The 26,552-nt window shown below is 34.3% G+C and overlaps 1 protein-coding gene across 1 annotated transcript in view; it reads right to left on the bottom strand.

The window, feature by feature from the left end:
* Positions 1-5,866: 5,866 nt before the first annotated feature.
* The window catches only part of LOC123545012 (uncharacterized), a 74,729-nt gene continuing 54,043 nt past the window's right edge, over positions 5,867-26,552 (bottom strand). The window contains exons 5-8 of the mRNA XM_045331224.2: positions 10,149-10,203; positions 9,600-9,853; positions 8,335-8,514; positions 5,867-8,090 (exon numbers count right to left, since the gene is read on the bottom strand). Of these exons, the coding sequence (XP_045187159.2) occupies positions 7,989-8,090; positions 8,335-8,514; positions 9,600-9,853; positions 10,149-10,203 (591 nt within the window). The 3' untranslated portion in view covers positions 5,867-7,988. The remainder of the gene's footprint in view (positions 8,091-8,334; positions 8,515-9,599; positions 9,854-10,148; positions 10,204-26,552) is intronic.

Here is a 26,552-nt window from a genome sequence, read left to right as displayed (position 1 = left end):
TTTCTATCTAGTTTCTGTATACCTTAATTGTGACCCTTGCATTGCTTAATTCTGTTGAATCTGGATTGACTAATAATGACACTTGACTTTCATAACTGTGTACACTTCATAGAACCAATCAAATGCCAGTGCAATAACACATTCATGTAAATATAAATTTGTCAAACAAATGTATTAGAGAAGTACTGGAAAACCTATTACAATTCTTAGATATCTATTGAATGAGTGTAAATATAAGTTTCTTTTATTTTATGGGTTTTTGGATAAGTCATTTGATTTGAAAACATGATTATTTCATATACTGTTATGTAACTTAAAAATAGTCCATTGAAAGGCCTCTCTTTTTTATTTAAATCTATAGCCCTAATAAATCCAGATATATAGGTTACCTCATGGACCTAAACATGTGAATATTTTTACTTTTTTGATATTTCATATATAAGATCCATGAATTCTGTCTCTTTACTTATATTAAGTTCAGTAATATGATATTTTAACAAATGAAATGATAATTTGCCCTTAAAATGTGATTTTTAACAATCTTCCCTTGAAGAACCTCGTATTATTTTTCCTGAGTCATGTATATTGAATGCGTATAAAATCTAATTGAATAATTTTTTTTCAAGGATTATAATTGGTTAAGATAATGAATTAATATTTTTGAAATTGTTCTAGATATATTTTATTGAAATAAATAAAAGGTAGTTCCCCTTTGGGGCATCATGTTTTGGTCTATTCAAGCCAACAAATCATATATGTAGTCCATTTCTGATCCAGAATACTTTATAACACTTAAATACAAACTTTCATGCTTTCTTCATAAGAAACATCTTTCACACGCAGTTTTGACATAAAACATACAGTAAAATCTGATTATCTCCCTTTTTATTATGTATCTTGAAAAATAAAAGTATTTTGTAGTAAACTTTGTATATTTGTCAATACCAAATGGTTTGTGTCTATGCTAGTGGTATGTTATCCATGCTTAGATCATATGAAACATTACTTTATAGATAAATTTCAATTTAAAGGGAAAAAAAAACATTTTTAAGACATTTTTACCTCCTATTTTAAACTGATTTAAAAGGAGGTACCAGGGCAGATATAGCGTGTCTCCTCCTCTTGTAGGATTTGGGATACCTTAAAGTAATTTCATGCAAAATCTGGTGCTTTCTTCACAAACGAGAACATCTTTGCCATTTTTGTCCCATATCTTACTCGCTAATAGACCTAATTCTGTACTTGTATCGTTACGTTATACAAACACACTTGAAGCCTTTTACGCAGGTGAGCACTTTAGGTAGCAATATTGTATGTTTCCTTCTACGCTGAATGTAATAAAGTCATGTTTATAATTTATTTACGCATTGAAAGAACAAAGTAATAAAGTCCCATTTTTGACGCATGTTTTGTTTTGTTGGTAATTTAGACACTAAATCTGTCAGATAAACTAACTGTTGTGACAATAATCACTTTCGCATACATGACACCAGGCGCAATAAAAAAACTTGTTTCTGCAACGGTCGCACTAATTCATAATGTATGTGTTTCTTGTTCACCTTACATAACCATAACTCAGTATTTTTGTCCTTGATCATATACTTCTATAAACAAAATTTTAATTTTAAGATAATGCACACAATTTCAATGTAAATAAATAGAGAATCTTACATCAGTGAATTTTCATTTTCTATTTATTTAACTAGTTTAATAAAATAAAAAGAGCATGTTATCGTTTTATCAGTTTTATCCAACGAGTTTTATAAACTCAATGTGGAATGGCACAAATGTAAGATTCTTCTCATTTTCATCAAACGTTAGCATTTTCTGTTGAAACATTAAACTTATTTCTTTATTTATCTATTACAAAGTCAGACCAACGTCTTTCCTACGTGAAACGGCGTCAACGTCAAGAGGTTATTACACTTGTATGATATCAAAATACGGCATGGCGTCATTTCATTCCTAATGCGTTAACCGTGTTCCTAATTTCTAACCGTATTCTTTATATTATATATAGTTGAATATTGACATTTATATGAATCTGTGACCAAGATTTGTCTAACGTCAGTCAAAACCAAATGCTTAATAAAATATGCAGTACACAATCGTTGGACAAGCTTAATATGTTAAATGTACTAAAATAGGTAATAGTTTTATATAAAGGTATATGTACGCATTGACTCGGACAGTTACTGGTATAACAATTAGGAAAATAAAACAGGTCTGTGTTACCATGGACACTCCTTGTTTTCCTTTTCAGCATTAGTTCAACGCTTTATATATTGTGGAGCTTGTTTTCTCAAGAAGACGACGGATAATGATGATATGAAAAAGATCGTGTGATTCTGTAATCGGTTTGCCAGTACATTAATTCCTATAAATCATTATTCTATTTTACATATTTTTTCGCTTTGCTTGCACAATAACGGCGTACCTCATATGTAAGCAATTGTCTTTCCCCTGCAAACTATTCAAATACGATTATGCTGTAAGGTGTATTTTAGTTGTTTTGTATGTTATTTATTACATTCAGACTAGAGAAAATGTTTTGCTTTCATAAAATGATCGTAATGATTGTATGGAGAACCTTTAGCATCAACTAAATATCAAGTAATAAACATAAGGACAATGGCAAATGTTGTGCAAAGGAGATTTCTGGATTTAATATTCCATGTCGGACCAATAAACATCAGAAAACTTCTGCAAAATCTTTGGGAAATGTTTTTCTTGGTAATCCCTCTAATCTATAGGAAAGTCACCTATTTCATGAGACGCACGAGATTTACCAAAAGCTTGTTCTAGTTTACAGCAGACAGACAAGGTCGAATGATTACATATTTAAAAAATACAGAGAGTCTTCTAAACAGATGTGTCTACAAAAAGTGACTCCTAGACGAGAAAACATCTGCGTTCTACAGTTTATATAAATCCGTTATATTTCTAAACAAAGTGCACATCGTGGCCATTTCCTAAGAGTGATAATTTCACGAATTAGACATAGTTAAGGCAAAAATGAAATATATTTACAACAGTGATACCATACAATATACGACAGATCTACATATAAATCACCGCCCCTTCCTTCCTCAAATAAATTTTACCCAATTTATTCTCAAAAATAATGAGAAAGTATTTTTTTAAGTTATGGCATTCTTATTCGAAATGGCCCCTAATAAACGTTCTCTTTTGGAAAATGAATTTGAAGCTTCAGAATGGAATTTCAGGATTCTTGAATCACTAATGCAAAAAGAGACGAAGTGAGATAGTCTCGAAACGTAAGTCACTGGCTACATGATTATTATTTATATCCACTTTTCAGTAACTACAAAATATAATTTAATCAAACTCAATAAGCAAGAAAATATACGGATTAGCTTTTAAATATTAATCAAATGCATCTCCTTCTTTTTCAATATTTATTTGCATAATTTGTCCATTTGAAGCTGAAATTTGAATAAAACTTGATAAAATGGTAGATATTTGCATACATTTAAAACAAAAAAATCATCAAAATCAGCATTAGTTTCCAACTTAATCCTCTGTCATTTCTCGACTTTTTTTCGCTATTCCTTCATTCCCGATATTGCAAATATTTGCATGCTTCCTCTAATCATGATATAATCGTTGAGCAAACATCAGTTTGCTGTAGATCCTTTTCCTGTTTGTTTGTTGTTTTTTTTTTGTTTTTTTTTTCATTTTTCTTTCTTTTTTTTTTGTTGTTCGTTTGTTTGTTGTTTCTTTTTTGTAATTTCGTCCACTTCGCAAACAAAATCAATAAGCGCCTCGTCAGCTTTGCTTGTTGCAGTTTGCAACTCACTCGAACGGCAAATGTAAAGAGAATCACATTGGCAGAAAACAGAGATAGGTATAATTTTCAAGATGAACCAAAGTGGAATACACGTTGATAAATCACATGGTTAAGATAGTAGGGAGCAAATATGGTGTAGTTTTCTTGCACAATAAAGCGGTGAAATAGAAGACATAAAAAATAATCATTATCAAAAGTAGTATCACTTGCCTAGGAAAACTTTAGTATTGCAACGAGCATTATATTTTTTTAAGATATTGTAAAATGATCAACAGGAAGGTAATCTGATCAATTTGCTATTATCAGTCAGTTGGCTGTTGTCATTTTATAATGGAAAAAGAACACTTGATGAATTTATAGTCAAAAATATAAAAGACATTAAAGAGTCTCCTGGAATTCTCACCAACTGTATGAAATGTTTATTGTTGCCATTGACTTTGACGAGATTTAGTGTCAGAGAAAACTGATACAGTTTTACTCTATAATGCATTCCTGCAACGGTCTACTTCAATGATTTACATGCGTATAATGTGTATTCCATTAAATATTGCGTTCCAAGGATAGTTATGTTTTGACCTGTTTCAAAAGTTGCATTGGAATAGTCGCCCACTTTTTGTTATTTAATTCTTTGTTTTATTGAATATGAAATATGAAGAACAGAAATATACCTTACAAGAAACGAATCCTGTTACATTAGACGTGTTTATTTCTATACATGAAACAGGCGTACAACGCATGTCGTAATACAGGGAAATTCTATTTCAAATGCAGAAATATATAAAATATCAATTGGATATTTCTTTGATATTTCTTTATTAACTGTAACCAGCATCTAGTAAAACCAGCTTTGAGTTTCAAGTTAATTCTTTGGCAATTCAAGAATTTGTTTTTTATTAAAACGTTTACTGTTTGATACACTCAATCCATAACAGGTCTTCTTGACGTTCGTTCTCCTTTATTTGAACGCTAACAGTCACATGCAATTTGTCTTGGAAAAATCTGAATTGACATTCTAAACTCACCGGAACGACATGTTTATTCTGCCTTTGCAGACATTGATGCCAAGAAATTCTTAGGCCTATCAAAAGGCAATCGATCGCTCAGACGTTGGTTTTAGAATGCCTTTCTAGACAAAAACCTCTGGCTGTTATCTGACAAATAAAGAGAAATGAGCGTCAAGAAGGACCTATATGGATTGCGTTTATCAAAACAGTTGAGTCATAACATCTTTTCATTAAACGTTTTATAGCTTTACTAAATATAATTGGAAAATTGTCATGACCCCAAATCGAAGCCCAACGTCTCTCGGGATGAATAAATTGTTAAACAAGAAGATACGTAGCAGACAAACGAAGGGTTGCTGTATGACTCGGACCAGCGCATGGAAGATGAGATTGCCTTACCTTTCACAGACATTTAACATTATACTCATACAGCAAATTTATGTCTCAGATGTTCATGAACTATTCCGATACAGAAGAAAATTTGAAACTCTGCAGAATATTGTCTATTGTATTAGGTCACATCGACGAAAGTGCAGCACAATATTGTAACACATTTAATATATTTCCATGTGAAGACCTTTAATATAACATGCACTGAAAATGATAACTGATTTGTTTTAGAATTGCACACAATACAATATCGATAAATATTCTTTACATTCTTACAAAAGGTCAGTAGAGACATCCGTGCTTCGCAGAACATCTTCCAGAGTGTGTAGACTGATGACATAAGATGATACATAACTCTTTATGAAACTTTATACGACAGATTTTGCAAAGTTTGTATACCTTTTCGTATACTTAGAAAATATATATGACGCTGCACGATTTGGATCGTCGTTTCCATGGGGAGGGAATATTTGTATTACATTTATATCATATTACAACAATATAAAGGGAATAATGTCTTATCACAGCTCGAACAATGATCTGAATATTCTATTTCAAAGTGCAAAACATGTTGCCATTCGCATCCTCCTGTTGAAGTAAGTGTAAACGTTACATTAAAACAAACATCGTGTTATGGCAGCTGAGAAGATGTAATTAAGCATTTCTATTTTTAAAAGAACTTTATTTCTTTTTAAGCAATACAAAGGAATGTTATCGAATATATTTTTTCACTGAACAACAAAAGAAGATTGTCATCAAAAACGTTTAAAACAACACAAATAATTACAGTTAAGTAGTGCCAATAGAAGTCATAGTTTAGATATCCAATTTATGCATCATTATGAGTCGACAAAATGTCTTTCCTTAAAGGGAATTCCGATAGTTTTTTATGCGCATCTTTCTGCGCAGCCGACACATTCTATGGAAAACTGAACTGAAGTCAAAATTTGTTGAAACATGTTACAGACAGTCTTAAATATGGCGAATCTTGAATGAAATAACATTTTTGATACGTTTTATCAGTAATCATACTGGTTTATGTTGTATTGACAAGTATCATGCCTGACAGGTATCTTGCTATTTTTGTGGTTGTGTTTTCACATCGCATTTTAGTACAAAGACAGTGTTGTTCATGTAATGTAAGATAATTGACTTAGTACTGATAAGACATTATCACCTTTCAGATTATTTAGTATTCAATTATAGAAAGAATTAACAATTTTTTAAACTTTTTTTAACTTCTAGCAGACATACATGTAATCAGTTTGGCCGGTTTCGCGCCATTTTCCGTCCGAACAGGTGTTTACGCTAGCGGTCTTAACATAAAAATTAGCCTGGTGACCCATACATTTTTAGCCATTTTTATGCTCACAATACAATTATCTATACATAAGAAAAACAAGAAAAAATTCTATGAAAGAGTTTTTTCAAAAGTTAAAAAAATATTCTTCACTATGGGCATTTTTCACTGAAAAAAGTTCACAAAAGTAAATATGAAACAATATTTTTTTTTTCATTTGTACCCATTATTGTAAGGATAGAGTATTACAAATATGACTATGATATCAAATAAGTAAATAACAAAATCTGTAAAAAGAAAAAAAACTTATTGTGCTGTCTTGATGTATATTTTGGTTGGTATTTACAAAAAAGCAGAAAATTATGAAAATGTTGAGAAATCGCTAGCAGTTTCAACAACAGTGGGTGTGTTCAAAACAATTTTTCACAAAAACAAGCCTGGTGACCTATCTTTTTTATTTGTTCATTGTTTTCAGCACAAATTTTCCTATCATATATGTGAATTTAAAAATTTTCTATGAAAGGAAAAAAAACTATAGGAATTCTCTTTAATACAAATGGTTTGGGAGGGTTTAAGTGCAGTCAGGTGATTCCAGACATTTATAACGCAATGTGTAATCTAACAACAGAGAGTAATAATGATGTGAGAACTTCCCTCCTATAAGTCTTTGTATGTATTGTCTCGAAAAAGTATTGATTTTAAGTAGATATAAAGCATATTGTATAGAATTATAGTTGATGGTATATCACCGGAATAAAACTTGTGAAAGTAAAAGTGGTGTCATGATGCATTTATTTGTTAGCATTTACGATAGTCTCCGTATGCCGAGTCCAGGCTTTATTCTATGTTATCCGGATAAATGACGTTATATCATGACCTCGGTTTATCGGACGTGCAGAACTACCTAAAACTAATGTTGCGGAAATAAAAATTATGTATTGGTAAAAGACGTGTTTCTGTAAACACTGTGCTTACATTCTAGAGATGTGTTATTTCCACACAAGTGGGCATTACATATGTGCAAAATGAACAATCAAATACCAGTCACAATTATAACAGAACATGACGGGTGAACTGTACACACACAATTGTTTTGTAATTGAACATTATACAATAAATCTGTGCACGTTATATTACGTGCAATTATCACGTTCTGTATTAATGTTACAGACCCATTTTCCCTTTACAAACAGATGAATTGTCAAATGACGCTAGTAACACAAAATGTAGTTCTTGTCATGCGTGTCTGTTTATACTGTAGAAACGTTTGTTCGCATGTAAAATCGTGCAGATAACCAGAAATGAGATTTTTACAAAGTATGCTTAACCGTTTTGTTAGATTTTACTTGAAAACTCGTCCAAACACATTTGAAAGCCACCAGGCGTAAAAGTCTCAGTTCGCAGTGTGACATTTCCGTATATTTAAGTTCACAGTTTAAAATTGCTTTCAGCTGTTTGAAAGAGAAACGACCTTATGTTGAGTTTACATTTTTATGAAATGGTTGTCACTGTTACTGTCTTTGTCCTTGGCATTGTCATCAGCTTTTCTCGTGCGAACTTTCTGTAGCACTCGAGCCAAGTCATCCTGAAAATATAATTTATATTGTTTAGCAACATTTCAAATCACCAGTTATAGTTCTAGAATTTTACTTGTCGTTCTGAACATTTTTTCCAACAGATTTCAAGATGTATTTCAGACTTATGAATTGCTGGATGGCGGCATTTATATCAAATCAACATTTGATTAACTGTTGGGTCTCGAAAATAGTTTTGTATTATCCTAGTTGAAACAGGCTACGTTTTAAACAGAACAAAGCTAAAATACGTACTGAGTTGTTTGCGTGTTCACTACTGTCATTTTCATTCGATGCTCGATTGTCATGTGACCCAGATGTAACTTCTTCCTGGTCCCTCGTATTTTCAGATCTACTGTTTGAAGGTTGTCCATATCCCTTAAACAATTTTAGGGGGTTCAAAATTGGATATCTGTATTGTAATCGGGCAGTATTCTGAAACAAATGTAACGAAATATCTCTGATGTGTTTGTTTCGTAACTTAACTCTTCTGAAAAGAGGCGATTTCTATTTTCATTTCATATAAGCATTTAAGACGTCTAAGAGATTAAACAGTTTCGGTATCATAGCTGCTGTACGGTCAAGTAAGCCTTTATTGGTCAAAGTAGTTAGAACGTTTTTATGTTACTTCATTTGTCGCCGGATTCAGAATTTCTGGCACAAACAGCAGACTATCGCTGTCGTAATAAATGCAATATGTCACGGTCACAGTCCTGTCCAACAATAACACTATTTTCACCATATACACGTTAGCAAAACGCGTTTAGGATTTCATTTGTGAACTGGTACGCGCATGTTTAAGATCAATCAATAAGGCTACACCAAACTGATAAAGTTATTTCCAGAAAAAAAATAAAACGATTAGAACAACGAGAAAGCATCTTCCTTTTATCTAAAATACTTCATTTACTTAAAAAAAAACTCCACTTCAATAATGTATATGAATAAGCTTGTATTATTGTGCCTCGATACATGTTTATATACCTTAATCTGAATGTATCCTTGGTTCAGGTATTCAAGTATTAAGGTAAGAAATCTTTTGTACTTTTAAGATATATTCTATCATTTTAACTTATTTTTTCATAGGAATTAAAAGGTTTAGCATGTAAAATTGTAAAATGTTCATTTTTCTTATAAAATATGCACGTGAACGTACTGTGATCATGTTAGGCTGTAACATATTATGGAATATTAAAATCAGTAACAATCCTTTCGAAGCATAGAACGTAACCTAGGAAAATAATATCAGACTCTGGTTGACTCATCCTGTATTTGCGAGGGACAAAAATATGCAATTATCCAAAACTGAGCGCCAGTTTCTATTAATGTTAGGATCTGTGAGGCACATCGTCTAAATTCTGATAAAGACAGACATTAAATATAGACCTTTATTAAAGAATAACTAAACTTAAAAGAAAATAAACGTTCTACTAAATTTCAAAAGCTGCTGTCAAAAGTATTTTGAATTTGACTAATTTATAAAGTATCAGAATAAACGTTTCTCGTTATGAAGTACTCACGTGATTTTCGTTTGAATCTGCAACTGATTCACTTGTGTCTGCTTGTTCGTCTTCCGAGATTGATGATTCATCAGAATTTGTATCGCCTGCTGATTCCGTATGTTTTTCATACTCAAACATTGGATCATCCCGACCCCCTTCTTGTGGTTTCTGTATGAAATCTTTGTACTCTTCCGATTCGTCTGTGTCTGCATCGCGGGCGTATTCATCATTTACCACTTCGTCTGCGCGTTTCTCTTCTGCCTGTGATTGACCTGGTGATAATTCTTAAAGACATTACTACAGTATAAAAGCACCCAAAAGTAAATACTGCTCTTCTTTATCGGTGGATCATGCTGTCTCTATTATGAAACTTTTCTTGTATCAGGTTTTTTTATCTAAAATACAGTGAACGGATAAGACCCAAGTTGCATTATGCACCTGTGCGGGCAATGTCAATGTATGCATACATTTTTTCAACGATTAGAAAAGCAAACTGGAACGTTATTGAATACTTTGAGCGTGTACTGATAATTATTGTATTGATAAACATCTTGAATTCGAATTTACCTGGAACCACTGCCATCCCTGAACGCCCAGTTTTCTTTTCCACACTTTTTGGTACCTGTAAAACAAGTGCCGTTATGAAATTATAGAACACTCGTCACCGTAACATACGGAAACGCTACCCAGTATTTTGTTAAAGACTGTCAATTATAAACGCCAACGCATGTGACGCTGGCGCGGTGGTGCCAAACATGCACCCCCACCCGAAATCTATCTGGTGTAATTTCTGTGACTCTCTAATACCAAAATAACTGGACAGTGTTTGAAATTGTTGCTTTAAGTGGTTGCAATTGCCTACTTTTTAGAAGAATAGAAGTCAATAGTGATTTTAGTGAATCGATCTTTAATTTAAAAAAAAATGCCGGAAACTTTTGAAAGAAATGTTTCTTCATGAGTTTGTACACTAGCACTAGACCAGAAAGACAAAAATACTGTACATGTGATACACTATCTCCAGTTATACTGTAAGAACCATGGTCACGAAAGGGAAAATGTACCAACACATTTCAATCGCGCATTTCTCACCCAGTATATAGTATACTTTGGGGGTAGGTTATAACATGTACAGTGCTTTTTTTTTTCTTTCTGGTCTGGTGCCAGTGAGTTTGTAGTCGACTTCAATAGAAATAACTTTGCACAGCTGCATCACTCCTTCGTTCATTTATAAACTATCTTACTATTTTACGAGGCATTTTTCCAGGTACATATTTAATAATTCAATCTATCACTACCGGTTTTAATGTTTTAATGCCACCACATAAAAAGCAAAAATGATTAAACAAAGCAACGATAATAATAAACAATAAAATATGCATGACATAACGTACAATTACTCGCACAGATTCTGCACAATTAATTATAATCACTCCCTTCTAGACAATCATCGGTAGCGTTAGACATTATTCAAGTATGCATAAAATATGACGGAATATATTTGCACTGAAAAACGTTAAAAGACTCATTTTGAAAACAAATACTATACAGAGTGTGATTAAATAAATTAAAACCACTGCCATTAGTATTTTGCTGACATTCCTTTTACACATCTTATGTCCCATTATATGTAATAGGGTTATTATAACAACAACTTGATCTGGGATGCGTGGAATTTACCACGAGTATGATCCGACCTGCCAAGATCGAGAGCCGAATAAAAAATCCCAGATCTAGCTATTGCAATGTTCAATGATGTTAAAATAGAACTGAGTGTACTTTTGTGAGCACTATTTGTAGAAATGTCCGGCAACATACAATACAAAAGTTACAATGCAGATTTTTCCTGCATGTTCATATTAAATTTTGCTTATGAAATACATGCCGTTTTTTTTACTGAACTTTTATAAGTATATAATAAAAACGAATATTGATAAGTTTAAACCAGAAATTCTTTTAGATACACATATTTGTAAAAAAGAACAGGCATCGGAAATTAAGACTTTCAAATTCATATGCAATAAATATTTCTATACAGGCGATCTATCATTAATTAAGCATTTGTTAAGAAAAACAACATAGGAGCATCGTGATCTTCCAATGAGAAGTTATCATTTCTTTCTTAAATGTTACCGCTATATTGATATCAGAGTCCGTCTTCAAGTGTTGTACCTTAACGCTTCTTTGTGTACTAAAAGGAGATGGAATCTTAGCGAGGCTATTAAAGTGAAAATATTTCAAGCAGTTCGAAACTATAGTGCAAACACAATAATGTGGTTTTGATAACAAACAGCAAGTTATTTTTTATGAATATATGAATAAAAACAAATTGCTTAACTTGCTTGAGGTGTCTGTTTACAAGAGCTGATGTAATTATAATCAGTATTTCATTTGTTGACAGTTTTCAAGATGATTTTGATAATAATTCAATTTAATTGATATTTTATATATTAGTTTAAGAAATCAGAAGCACTTCTATAAACATTGTTGCTTTGATTTCTATGTGTTTAGTTTGGTGCCTATAGCGAACTGTATTATAATAGAGCGGGGTACCACTGAACAATTCCCTCGTTTTCCAAATATTTGTAAACAGACAGTAACATATTCCTGTATTCTTAGGTAGAAAAACATTAGGCTAGTCAATGAAACAATTGAGGTAGAACTAATTGCAACAGAATTTTTATTTACACTGTCCGAAAGAACCTACATTTATGTACAGTATGTAAAAAGTCCTGCTCATTTTACTATGTAATAACTCGGGAAAATGAGTTTAAAAATGAAAAATACCAAGTTTTTAAAGATGTCGTGAACGGTACACCATACCCGAGATTTTTTACTGTCACGCGCTAAAAGTGATGACGTCATTGTGAAAGTATCATGGCGGCACCCGTGTAAAATTTTGAAAGGTTCCCATATCATCGTAGAAATACCACATTTAGCATGAAGAGAAGGTATCTATAGTTATAGAACTGTTTTATATAACATATGAATATCTTAGTTTCATTATCAAGCCATTTCTTCTAGGAATGAGAAAATGATGAACGATCTTCAATCGCACAGAGTTGTATGCTGTTTTCTCGTGGATTCGAGCCTTTAACAGTTATAGCGGCGCATGCGCAGTTCTACGGATTGTGTCTGTCATATAAATATCAATTTCTAGCAAATCTTTCACACTATTAAACATTAGAACAACCAAAAAACATGAAAACGCAATGTTTATCGATTTATTTACCTTTTTATTTTTGTGACCTTCAATCTATGTCAGCCTGAAGCTTTCTCATCGATTCGAGCCCTCTGATTGGCTGTTCTATAATCAGTCTAAATTTAGCATAGTACTACAGTTGTTATGCAAAATTTGTCACTGCACGTGTTTTACTGTTTCTGATATGTGTGATGTTGTGGAAGAAATTTTTAGCAACAAGAAAACTGTTATGTAGGTACAGTATAGTGATGAAAACAAACAAATAAGCAAGTTATGCAAGGTGGAGTATTGAACAAGTATAGAACTAACAATCTTAAAGAAAATATTTAACAGCAAATTAAAAACAAATTGAAATCTAAAAACAAATTCAATTTTAGCCATCTAACTGGTGTAGTTTTATGCTTCACAGCATGGACATAAAAACGAGGTATGTCGTCTCACAACCCTCACAGATGAGCAGAAAGCTAGGTGAACACAGTGGGTACATCTGTCACAGTAAGCCCAGTTGATAAGTTTAATTCCAGGATGATCAGCCAGATTTGGAGGTGACCATTTCTTGCATATGCAGCAAAGCTCTTCCTCTGGTATCTCTTCTTCAAACTCTGTATCTGACACTTCCTTGTCTATCTCTGTTACTGGCTTGGATATGTGTGTTCCACTTGTAGATGGCTTGGGACTTCCAAATTTCAGTGATTTTTTTGCTTGTTTTTGATTTTGTCTATGACTTTTGCAGGATGGACTTTGATTTTCTTTATCTTGATGGTCAAATTTAGTCTTCTTTTTCTTGTTTTCTTCATACTCTTCCAACTCTGTCAGGTAACTGTCCTCGGTTATGGCTCTGCCACTGGGTTTTGGTTTGGTTTGTTTCTTCTGGACTTCAGATGAACACTTACAAGTGGGACATACACTTTGATCTTTGGCTTCAGTCATAGCTTGATTTCTAGGCTCCAGTTTAAGTTTAACGAATTCTTCTACGGCTTCCTTTCCTGCCTTGAGGGCCTTTACTTTATCCGTTGGATTTTCTTCTCTGAATCCTTCTGCTGGGAATAGCTTTTCCATGGTAATTACATCTTGTGAGAGAGGGTAAATTCCAGTTTTCCTGAAGCCAACTTGGATATTTAGTGGAGCCATTGACTTTAGATATGCTTTACATGCAAGTCTGGCCATATCAAATCTGGTTATGGTCTTACCAACGTTCTCCTGCATGAATGATGCGCACCCTGAGTAATAAAATGACTTGAAGGGGCCAAAAAGAGAGACGTCTAATGGTTGGAGTATATGTGATGTATGTGCTGGCAAAACGAAGAGTATGATGTTCTGTGACCTTGCCCATTTGATTAAAGATGGTGAAATGTGTGATGAATGACCATCAAAGATAATCAGTATTGGCTGTGAGGTGTCTGCTCCTGCTCTTGCATACGGTAGAAAGTGTTCTGTGAGATATTTCTTAAAAATGTCACCATTTGACCAGCCAGACTCTGACATTTCTCCCCTTGCTCCGGATGATGTACCCTCCATTAAGTCTGGATTAAAGCGTTTTCCCTTGAAAACAAAGAAAGGTGGGACATAATTCCCAATAGCATTCACACAACCAATTAGTGTAGTTGTCGTTGAGCGTGGAGATGTTATTGCCTGAGGTTTGCTGTTAAGTTTTGCTATGATGTTAGGTGGTCTATGGTCAGGCTGTAATCCTGTTTCATCCAGGTTATAAATATTCTGTGGCTTATCTAGGAGATCGTATCTTTTTAAAGTGTCCTGAAGATTACGAAAGTAGGATGACACTGCTTCTGGTGTTGAACATTTTGCCCTGTAGCTGTCCAAACTTCTTGGGGACAATGAAACCAACCTTTTCTGCCATCTATTCATGAAACCATACAGCCAGTTATTGCTCATTGCTTTGTTCGTTTTCTTCTTTCCCATTTCATATGCTAACTCTCCTGCTATCTGCTGTAACTTTGTGTTTGTGTAACCATATCCCAGCTGTCCCATAACTTCTACATGTTCCACTAAAACCTCCTCTTCTTCTCTGTTAAGAGTAGTTTCTCCCCCGATACAGAAATTCTTTGCATCAATCCGACCCTTAACACGATCTCTTAGGGTATTTTCAGGAACACCAAACTGTCTAGCAGCTCTCTTTACAGGCACTTTCTTCTCTTTCACAGCTTCAAAAGCCTTTAGCAGTGATTCAGGGGAATATCTTCGATAGTGTCCCTCAACTTTAGTTGGTTTCACCTGGGTTAATACAAAAAGGACGTGAAAACCATGGGTCAATACTATTTTTTGCAACCATTTTAATTGGATTTTAATTGGACATGCTAAAAACTGAAATGGAAATGAATTTTTGGACATACACTTTACCAATAATGCTTTTAGTGACTCGGATCGAAGGGGGAAAACTTCCGTACTACTGAGCATCCAGACAGCAGAACACTTTGGTAATTTTTGGTAAAAAAACAATCTTTTATGAGTAATTTACTACAATTTTTGGGGAAAAAAGATATTTAAGTTTGCCAAGGTTCTATTTTTACCTGTTTTTTACGCATGGTTGTTGCTCATGTGGTATAAAAATGTCCGGTGTTAAAATTGCATATATTTCGGACAAGAACAGTAGTCGCACGAGCGCAAATTCGGCAGCGATTATTACGTCACGAATCGATGAGAAGGCTCGAATCGATGAGAAAAGGGCATACAGTATTTGTTTATATTTGAGATTAATACTGAGTTTTAAAAAATATTTTTATATAAAATGTAATTAAATAATAATTAAGCGCCATGTTACTAAGCTCTATTGTATATTTTAAAATCCGCAATTTAAATGGGTAATTCTTGTCCGATTTTTCAAACTACGGAAGCGGATACGGACCATAATTTTGTTATTTATTACAAAATATAAAAACGTCGATTTCAATTGTTTGTGTGTCATCTTTTCGGTAGATTAACACTCATACATTCTTATTCAGGTAGAAGAAGGCTGGTTTCGAACAGAACTGTTTTGTGAATGTGTAGAATTTGGCATTACAACGAATTATTTCAACAAAATGTAAGTTAAATATGTAAATTTGGTGAGCGCCACTACATATAAAAGTATAACTTATCAGAAATAATAATTATGGAGGCTACACAACAGGGTATTCCCAATCTTTCATATACAGCTTACTTAATGCATTATTTACATACTAGATATTATATATTAAATCAGGAACAATGTACGCAATGTAAATGAAATTCTGTATTAAAGTTTATTCGGAACGTATCAACATGATGAGAATTTGAAGATAGTACCATATTTATAAAAAGCAGTTTCAGGTCTGTCTGATTGTATGTTGAACACTTGTTGATTTTTCAATTTATGGAAGCGTGTATTGACCATAATTTGTTAATTTTCAGCAGAAAAATAAAAACATCTATTTAGATTATGTGTATTTGTTCAGTATTTACACTTATACATTTTTATCTAGGTAGAAGGCAGCTGGTATTGAAGAGGATGGTTTCGTGAATGTCTAAGATTTGGCGAATCAGTGGAAAAGATGAATTAAATGTAAGTTCTGTAATGTTGAGTTAAAATGTAAAGAATGGGTATTGCCAAAAGTCATATTAAAGTTCACTTAAAAACATGAAAAAAGACATCAATCTGATAGCAGCACATTATCTGGAAAGCCGTTTCGTGAAAGATATTTGATTAAAAAAGTTTGTTTAAGAAAAGTATATGGTTTGAAATAATGACACATGTATATATATTGTCAGCTATTGTTCACTTTCTAACAAACCTATATTCTTGAGAATTTAAATTTTTTGACATTAAAGTTGTTTTCCTTCAAGATTAAATTGTGAAAATTATGCATTGTTTCAGGTGAGAAACGTAGACGGTTTAGGAAACGCCTAAATGTCATGAGAAGAGAGATTACAGCAAGGAGGTATATTTTGTGTGCAATTATTTTTGTCTCTTATTTAAAACGATTAGTCGACATGCATTATCGAGTTTATGAAGGTCACCACGTAGAGTTAAAGATAACTAAATTCTCTCATTTGCATTTGGTACACAAATAATAAATAATCATACAGATATGACAGATTTCATTGATATAGTAGTAACGATATATGCCAACTATACTAAACTCTACACAACCGACTTCTGTTTGAAATAGATTTCACAATCCTGATTTTTTTTTTTTTTTTTTTGTATTTTAACCTTACGTTATAAGGCATACTTGTATACTTACAGATGGAGGACTGTCCTATTTGTCAGAAAAACATAGAAGATTGTGATACATCCACTGTGCGTCTTGGAGAGAAAGGCTGCACTGGAATTATCAGTGCCAACAGCAGAAATGAACGTCCGGTGGAGGTGAAACCTTGGGATATAGTCCACACTCAATGTCGGAAAGACTTTACAAGACCTCGAAAAAACTCGAAAGCATTGACACCTATCATTTTTTCTCCCCCAAGAGTTCTTAGATCTGACACTGAACAATTTGATTTCAAATCAAAATGCTTATTTTGTGCTTCATTTGCTAAATGTTCTTCATTTTCAAGAAAAAGGTCGCATGATGTCTATCTCGTTCGTAGCTTTGATTTTCAAAATAAAATTCTGCAACATTGTGTGGAAAGAAATGACAAGTGGGCAAGTGAAATTCATTCCAGGTTGATTCAAGTGCTGGACCTCCCGGCAGCAGAGGCAGTGTATCACCAATCATGTAGTGTGAATTTTAGGACAGGTAAAAATGTCCCAAAAGCCTTTAATTCAATTGACCAAGGTCCGATTGCAAAGGAAATGAAATCTCCTAGTAGACCACAGGCAACAGATCAGCCAATGGCTTTTAAACAAATAATTGAAACACTTGAAACTTGCGAAAATGCAAAATTGACTGTCAATGAATTTGTAAGGCAAATGTCGGAAATATGTGGTGATAATTGCTATTCATCTAAGCACATGAAAAAGAAGATATTAGATCACTTTGGCGAGTCAGTGATTGTAAGCAGCATTGGTGGAAAAAATGACATCATAACTTTAAGGCAAAGTGTATCGTCTATTGTTCATGCCTTTTATGAAAATTCAAGAGAGGTGTCTGAAGTAGAACAGAAACGGAAAATCATTGAAACTGCTGCCTTATTAATCAAAAATGACATCAACAATGTAGTAAATGCAAAAGACGTCTATCCTTCCTTTACTGACATATCATCAACAGAGAAAAACATTGAGTTCTTACCAGAAAGCCTGAAAACATTTCTCGGAAAGTTATTTCCTGAAAAGTGTACTGTAAAAACAGCTTCAACTGGACAGAGCATAATACAGTCATGTCGCCCTAAAGGTTTGCTCTCTCCTCTGCAGTTAGGTCTTGGCGTGCAGCTACATCATCATTTCGGATCAAGGTTTCTGGTTGACACCTTGAACAGTCTTGGGTTTTGTTGCTCATATTCTGAAGTACAGAAATATGAGTCAAATGCTGCTGCTGTGTTATCAACACACATACCATGTTAAGAAACAGGCATACCCTTTCTGCAATTTGTTGCTGACAATGTTGATCACAACCTTAGAACATTAGATGGGCATAATACATTCCACGGGATGGGCATCATAGCGACATCAACACCAGGCTCAGATGTTTCAGTACAAGTCCCAAGGAAAGATGTATCAATGGATGAAGTATCTTCACTCGGCAAGGTTAACATCCAGTACTTTGTACCACCGCCATTTTCAGAGGGCATTCAGTTTCAAGAACTACCCGAAATGCAGCCATCACATCAGTGTGAACCATTAGACTTGCTGTGCAAATTTGTTTGGCTTTTAAGACAAGCCAGACCAAGCTGGTCAGGCTTTATGCAGATGTTTGAAAAGCCTTCAAAGTATTTCTCGAAGAAATCAGCCATCACCTTCATGCCAATGATTGATATCAACCCCAGTGATGCCACATGTATATATTCAACTCTTCATTTTGTTTGTGCCCAGTCTAAAAGGTATGGAAAGACACCAGTGCTGACGTTTGATCAACCTCTCTATCAGAAGGCTATGGACATTGTCTGTTCCCAAGTACCATCAAGTCCTCTGAAGATGATTGTGTTACGTTTAGGAGGATTTCACACTGAAATGAGTTTTCTTGGAAGCATTGGTCATATAATGACAAGTTCTGGTCTGCAAGACATCCTGAAGACAATATATGCCCCAAATGCAGTTACACATATGATGTCAGGAAAAGCCGTACAGCGAGCCACAAGAGGGCACATGCTATTAGACAACGCGTTAACTATTTTGCTTCTTGAGAACGGTTTTCCGATACAAAACCAGACTGACAGTGATAAAGTACATACTTTAAACATTCAACAGTTACCCAGTACCTATGATAGTGAAATAGGAGCCAAGGCACAACTTTCTCAAGACATGTTACAAGACAATAACCTTATTAATTTGACCAAAGTGTATGACAGTTTGGGAAAAGAAAACTCAATCATGCAGACAGTGGGTGAATGTGAAAGTCTACAAACCCTCAATAATATGATTCATGCTGAAAGACAGCGGCTTTCCAGAAACCGTACTGCCAGACTGTGGATACAGTACATGGACATGGTGTCAATATTACAACAATTCATACGAGCTGAGAGAACAGGGAATTGGGAGCTCCATTTAACCATACTGCGCTTCAGTTACCTGAAACCAATCCAGATGTGTATGGAGCCTTCATGGCAGGATTCCATCTTATCAGACGAAGTGATCGCTATTGGGCAGGGCTTTCAACCGATTTGGTAATTGAACAGGTGTTGATGAGGTCAATAAAGTCTTCTGGGGGACTTACACGGGAAGAGGGATGAGCGAAAATCAACGAGCACTATGGCTGTTTTCAATGCCGATATGTTTACAGATGAATAATGCAATGCAAGAATTTAGCAACACATCATACCAGACGAGTGAGTAGCACAAGGAAACGGGCAAATCTAGGACAACAAGAGATTCACAGGATATGACCGTAATACTCTCCTTCCTACGAGACCGAAACCCATTCAATGACATAGACACAGAATTACGCAATATTGAGACAGGTGTAGTTGCAGACACATCTGTGAATGCTGATCAGGCAGAAGCAGTAGGGGAAACAATAGCGAAGGAAATGACCGGACAGACTGCAGGCAAGTTCTCATTCAAGCGATCCAAGCAAGTTGTAACCATGAGTGACAAATCAGACGTTAAAGTATTTGGTGAAGGAATTCACATTGATACACAGCTGCTGTTCCAGCGATTAACTACAGCAGCAGACAGATATGTTGACGATGTTTCAGAAGTGTTCAAGTACGAGCTCAGCAGTATTCCATCTTCGCTGTTTGACAATGCAGGTTTGCCCAGGGAGCCACAAAAAGCAACACTGGCAGATGCCCTCTGGAAACAAGGCGAATGTGCATTTATACCTGACGAAAACGTCCATACGCCAACAATTTACGTTATTGACGGAGGATCTCTGCTGCAGCGTCTTCAGCGGGCCAAAGGTTACACAATCGGGGAGATTTGCAAGAGCTATTCTGACTACCTGCATCGACAATATGGAGACAACACAGTATCAGTAGTCTTTGACGGATATGAGCAGGGACCCAGTACAAAAGATGTCACTCACTTACGAAGGTCAAAAGGTCGATGTGGGGCTGTTGTCAAGTTTACCATTGAAACTCCCTGTAGGATGAAGAAAGAGGTCTTTCTGAGCAATCCGCAAAACAAACAAAACTTCATCTTCATGCTCGGTGAATGTTTGATGGGAGAAGGATTTTCAGTTCGTCACGCTGACAACAATGCTGACCTTTTGATTGTCCAGACGGCTGTTGAAACAGGTAACGTGACTGTTGTCGGGGAAGATACAGTTCTTCTAGTCCTGTTGTGTTATCATTACAGAAATGATTTAAAGAATGTTATTTTCAAATCTGGTTCAAGAAAATCAACTGACATGAAAGGAAAGATATGGGACATTCGGAAAGCTACATCTCTGTTTGGAAATGACTTGTGCACGGTTCTTCCACTGTTACATGCAGTGACTTGATGTGACACAACGTCTATAATGTTTGGAATAGGCAAACCAGCTGTACTTAAATTGTTCAAAAAGAGCCCTTTATTCCGCCAAAGATGTTTCCACTTCCTTACTGCAGACAATCTGTGTGATATTCACAGAACTGGTAAGCAGCTTATTACCTGTCTGTATGATGAGCAGACCTGCCTGAACCTTGATGCATTAAGGTTCCAAAAATTTTCTGGCAAAGTTGTATCGAGTTCAACATATGTTCAGGTGCAACAGTTACCACCCACATCAGTAGCAGCAATGTTCCATTGTCTCCGGGTGTACTATCTGACCAAGGTGTGGATGGGGAATCCCCTTGACTTCGGTTGGATCATTGTAGATGGAATGATGATGCCAGTGAAAACAACACTGCCTCCTGCACCTGAAAACCTTCTGAAGATAATCCGTTGCAACTGTAAGGCGAATTGTGACTCTAAGAAATGTACATGTCGTAAACACGGCCTTGAATGTTCGAGTGGTTGCGGTGATTGCAAAGGGGTTTCGTGTTCCAACTCCTTAGCTTTAGAAGTGTTTGTAGATGACGATGTGTGACAAACTGAATTAATGTTTGTAATGTGCCCTATTATATTTAGGGTTTGTTATACTGAAATAAAAATACAGAAAATATTAAAATGAAAAACACACAATGATAGTGGGTGAGGATATTTTAGCAAAGCTCAATTTACTAACATTTAAAGCACCAAGTTCTGAAAGAACACTTAAATTTAACCCATCTCTTTCATACTAATGGCATAAAGTTTTCATGTTTGAATAAAATTAATTTTAATAGAACGTTCAATATGTACATGCATTTTTTCGCATGATAGGTTTTGCATTCTTACTTTATACGTAGTGTACGCTAGTTTAAGCTTTTTATGTTGTTGTGCACCATGTACCTACCTGCTTACTCTGTACATGTCAAAATGCTTATTTCTTGTATATGTTGATAATCAAATAAGAATGTGAGAAATGAGAAATCAACAATGGTAAATGGGAAAAATACTCTGAAACCGTTTAACCAAAAGTGGGTGGGGTAATTTTATACCTCATTTTTATGGCTCAGAATTGTAAAAAAGATAATTTTGTCATTTTTATCTAACATACTCATTGGATTTTGTTATTGAATTAATTTAGTATGTTTGAATGAACACTGCACTTCCAGTTTAGCTTATTGTAATTCTTACTTTGTTCTAAGTATAAGCTATTTTAGCGTTTTATATAAGTGAAATTAATACACTAGTTTCAATCATGTTATTTTATTTTCTGTATGAAATATGTACTCTGTATATGCTATGTATATGCTTTTTGTTTTGGTATATGTTGATAATGAAATAGGAAAATATGAAAAATCTGTTACATTAAATGTGAAAAAAAATGAATTAACATTATTTTTAAACAATGTGGGTGGGGTAATTATACCCATATTTATATATTTTCAAGGCACCAAGTATAAAAAAAACTTAATTTGATCAATATGTATGTTTAATACAATGGTATGTCATTACTGAAAAAATTTTGATTGAATTAACATTGTTTTTCTAGTATAATTCATTCCCTTGTTACTTTATGCACATCATATGCTAATTTAAGCCTTTAAGATTTCTGAATGCACCATTTTCAATCACAACAATTTTTCCAAAAAACTGCAACAGCAACAGACCGGGACTTTTAACCAGTGAAAGTACACATACAGTCCGTGCAAAAAACTACAAAATAAAAACTGATGCAATAAGTTCTAGGTTGAGCCCATTTTTCGGCCAAATTGACTAGCCTACATTATTTTACCCAAAGGGAAAAACCGATTCATATTGTAATCTTATTATATATAAGCAGTATATGAATTAAAAAGTTTTAATGAAATGTTATGATTGAAGACATACACTAAATGAATGAACATGTTTTGCTTCAATTTACATGTAGAAACTAATCCTGAACTCACTTTACATAAGGGAACCTGTCTGTTTATAGAGTGAAATATTTCAGTGAACCTTAATTGAATTGAAAAGTAATTTCATTTTCTATGGATAATAACACTTATGCATCCAACAGTTCTGAAATTGTTTTCTTTGAATTTGTAACATTCCTATATATTTTCCCATACTTTGACGCATACCTAACGGTAGCAGATCTTGTTACCAATGTAAGTACATAGAAATGCAGTAACATATCCTAATTGTGAAATTTATGTATATGTTTTTCATTCTTCCCTTAATTCACATTGATTATGGAATAAATAAAGTATTTACGTTTGAGCATAGAGAATTAGGAAATAAAAGGAATGTAAACAATGACATAGGTATCGTAAACCTCACAGTTCTGAAATAGAGTTATCAAATAAAACACGAATAAACACACAATAAAATAAGGTAACAGGAGCATTCTTATTGCTTGGCCGAAATAAACTGAATTATTCTTATTTCCTGATTCTTTTAGTGCGGACAAAATAAATAAATTCCAGACGTATTAATCGGCTTTAATGCTATGAGAAGTTTGCAGTAATGCCTGTATAAATGTAGTACTGGAGTCTACGCTTCTTTCTACGTGATAACTAAAGTAAAGCAAATGTTAAGGAATCCGAAAGATGCATGCTTGGTTCTATATATAGAAAATGGAATTTTTTATTGCGTTTGCATCGAAACCCTTTAGATGGCCAGCATACTAAAACAGCCTTCAAGGAGATTTGAGCCAAAATTCTCAACACTAAATGCTACTTCGGATGAAATGAACACAGACGTTATCTTAAGAAAGTAATTTTCTGGGGAAGTTACAGGAAAAAGAAAATTATAGGAATTGAAAAGTGTAAACTCCACGTTCACCCAACACGACAAAGATGAAATTGGTGCAGGCTCGGTTTAATTTAAGCAGTCTTCGCTGAATAAATGAATAAATAACAAATCCTGAGCCGTCTACCTACAAATGTAAGAATGCCAGATATATCTTTCTTAATGCATATTTTATTGACAAATGTAGATTTAGGCTGAAATTACCGATATAGTTATAAACAAAAATGAACAGATCTCTTCAAATCATCTATACTGCAGAGTAAACATGTCTGAGAAAGACATCGTCTTAAGGTTGCAGCAACTAACATTCCTTCTAAAAAACGGTGATGAGCGTTGGAATTGGAAAAAGCTCATGTATATTCCCCTTTTTATTCTACCGCATTTCCTTAAAAAGGCAGGAAAGAAACCTAGGTTTCTCGAAAGATAAATGTAAAACATTTACGGACGGATTTTTGGCTCTCATTTTTTGATACGGTCGTTCGAACCCCAGTAGTGAATGGCATACGAACAACTTTCCATTTTGAAGTCAAAACATTCAAAATGTTAATGATTTTTGCGTACAATTTTTGTGGAGTATTATCATTATTATTATTCTTATTATTATTATAACACATAGGGTACCAACCGGTGAGACTGTGAATAAAGAGTGCTATAAGAAGTATATTAGAACAATAATTCGTCCAGCATTACGCCGAAAGCGCCAAGAACGCATTGACTGCATGTCACTACATAATAACGCGTCACCCCATAAAAGCAAACGCTGTCAAGAAGCTACTCGAGTCATATTAGTTGGAAGTTCTCGATGTGCTCTCCCGCCCTGCGTCCCACAACCCCTAGATTTTGATTTGTTACCAGAACTGAAGGAACCACTATGGGGAATACGCTACGACATTCTTGATGACCTACAGTGTGCCGTGAACGGGGAGTTCCGACGGATCGACTTAAGTTGCCTAGAAACCGACATCAAAGCGTTGCCAAGGAGACGGAATTCTGTCATTCTATCCAAGGGAGATTACTTTGAGGGATTAAGTTGTTTATTATTCAGTTACAAAATGTTATGAGGCAGTTATCAGTTATGTTTGACTGACCCTTGCATTTAATACAGATTAAACATTACCACAACGTTGCATTTTCTTTAAACCATTACTATGTATAAAATGCTTTGAAGTTTCAAATATGAGTATATTCTGTTCCACTATTGTTCTGAAATGTCTTTGTGTGTGTACGTTGATTTAAAAAAAAACAACGTCTCTTTTGGTTGTTCAAAAATGGAAAGAGACAGCCATATTATAAAATTAAGACTTTGGAAGATATCACACAAGCACAGTCTGGTATATTAGATAGGAGGTACCTTGGGTCTACTAAGTAACAATATTCGTAATTCCTCTCCCTCGATAACTGATGTGATTGTCATTTTAAATCAGTATTTTCGTCGCACGAAAGATTATTGTCTTTGCGACATTCAATTATACAAAGGAAATCATTACTGCAATATTAGTGACATTACTGTTTCACATAAAAATACGCTTGAATGGTTACAGGACCATAGCTGTGGGCAATAAAGAACAGTAGGTAATAATTTTACGTCTAAATGCTCTTTTGATGGATTTTTTTTTTTCAGTTTAAAGTCACACACACTGGTGGATAAAGACCTCAGGCTCCTCTTTGGACATTAATTTGGCATTTCACAGGCTACCGGTAAGTTAAATTTATTTTCTTCAAAACTTTGACAACATATTCCCTAGTATGCAATATAAAACAGATCTCTTTACTTTCATACTGTAAAGGTCTATAAGGAAGGCACTATCTGATGCGCCATATATGCAGACAAAAACTTTTGACTGGTATGAGTGATGTGATGCAGAGCCGGGAATATTGATTAATAATTATAGGTTATTAGCTTTGTATCGGGAAATATGCACGAGTTCTTCAGCGGAAATATTGCGCGACTTTAGGAGCGCAATATCCTTCCGCCGAAGAACGAGTGCATATTTCCCGATGCAAAGATAATAACCTTTTTATTACATACGCATCTACACGTATAAATATTATGTAAATATCATAAATATGTTCAAAAGCCTGAATACGATTGACAATACTGAACTAAATGAAAAAATAGTGCAACAACACACACTGAATTACGTCACGCACCCGATATGAAATTCAGGCGTCAGTGCATGGAAAAATATTGACGTTTCCGGTACCAGTGTAACCTAACGGGGAATAGAAACGAGTATGTAATAAACCCAATTATTTAATGTATTAAGCACTACACACACGTCATATATTATTTTTACAATTGAGTTTTCTAGTCAATTTTAGAGTTGTTTCTTGTAAGACAAATAGCAGTTGTTGCTAAGGTGTATCTGTATGCACATAGTAGTGTGATACAAGTGCAAAATGTCCATATGTCAATTTACTCAGTATAGTGTAGTGATGCTTTGATATTGTTAGAGCATAGGTAAAAAGTAGGGTAACATTTTCAGAATAGGAATATTCTACCAAGGTGATCATTACTTGCGGAAGACTATCAATTTAAGATACACAGCTCATGGTGGGTTGTGATTGACACACGTTGATATTCTTATAATATACACCATATACAGTTTGCTTATATTCTCAATTAAAGTCATTCTTCGTTGAATCTTTCATGTATTCATCATACATAATCTTCAGTGTAATATGCTTTATTATTGTAATTATTAATGGGATGTGACTGACTGAATTTAATATCTCAATCACTCACACACTCCATAGTACTGACTTATACTTTCACATACCATGTGCACACTTAAACAGCCCGCCCGCTTAGCTAAATAGGGAGAAAGTTGGTCTACGTGTTCTCCGTGATGATTGGATAAAAGACATTGTGTCTGAAATCATTCGTCCTCCACCTCTGATAATTAATGTGGGGAAGTTGGCAGTTACTTGCGGAGAACAGGTTTGTACTGGTACAGAA

Source organism: Mercenaria mercenaria, chromosome 1, assembly GCF_021730395.1.
Source record: "Mercenaria mercenaria strain notata chromosome 1, MADL_Memer_1, whole genome shotgun sequence".
NCBI lineage: Eukaryota > Metazoa > Mollusca > Bivalvia > Venerida > Veneridae > Mercenaria > Mercenaria mercenaria.
This window is presented reverse-complemented; position numbering and strand designations above follow the sequence as displayed.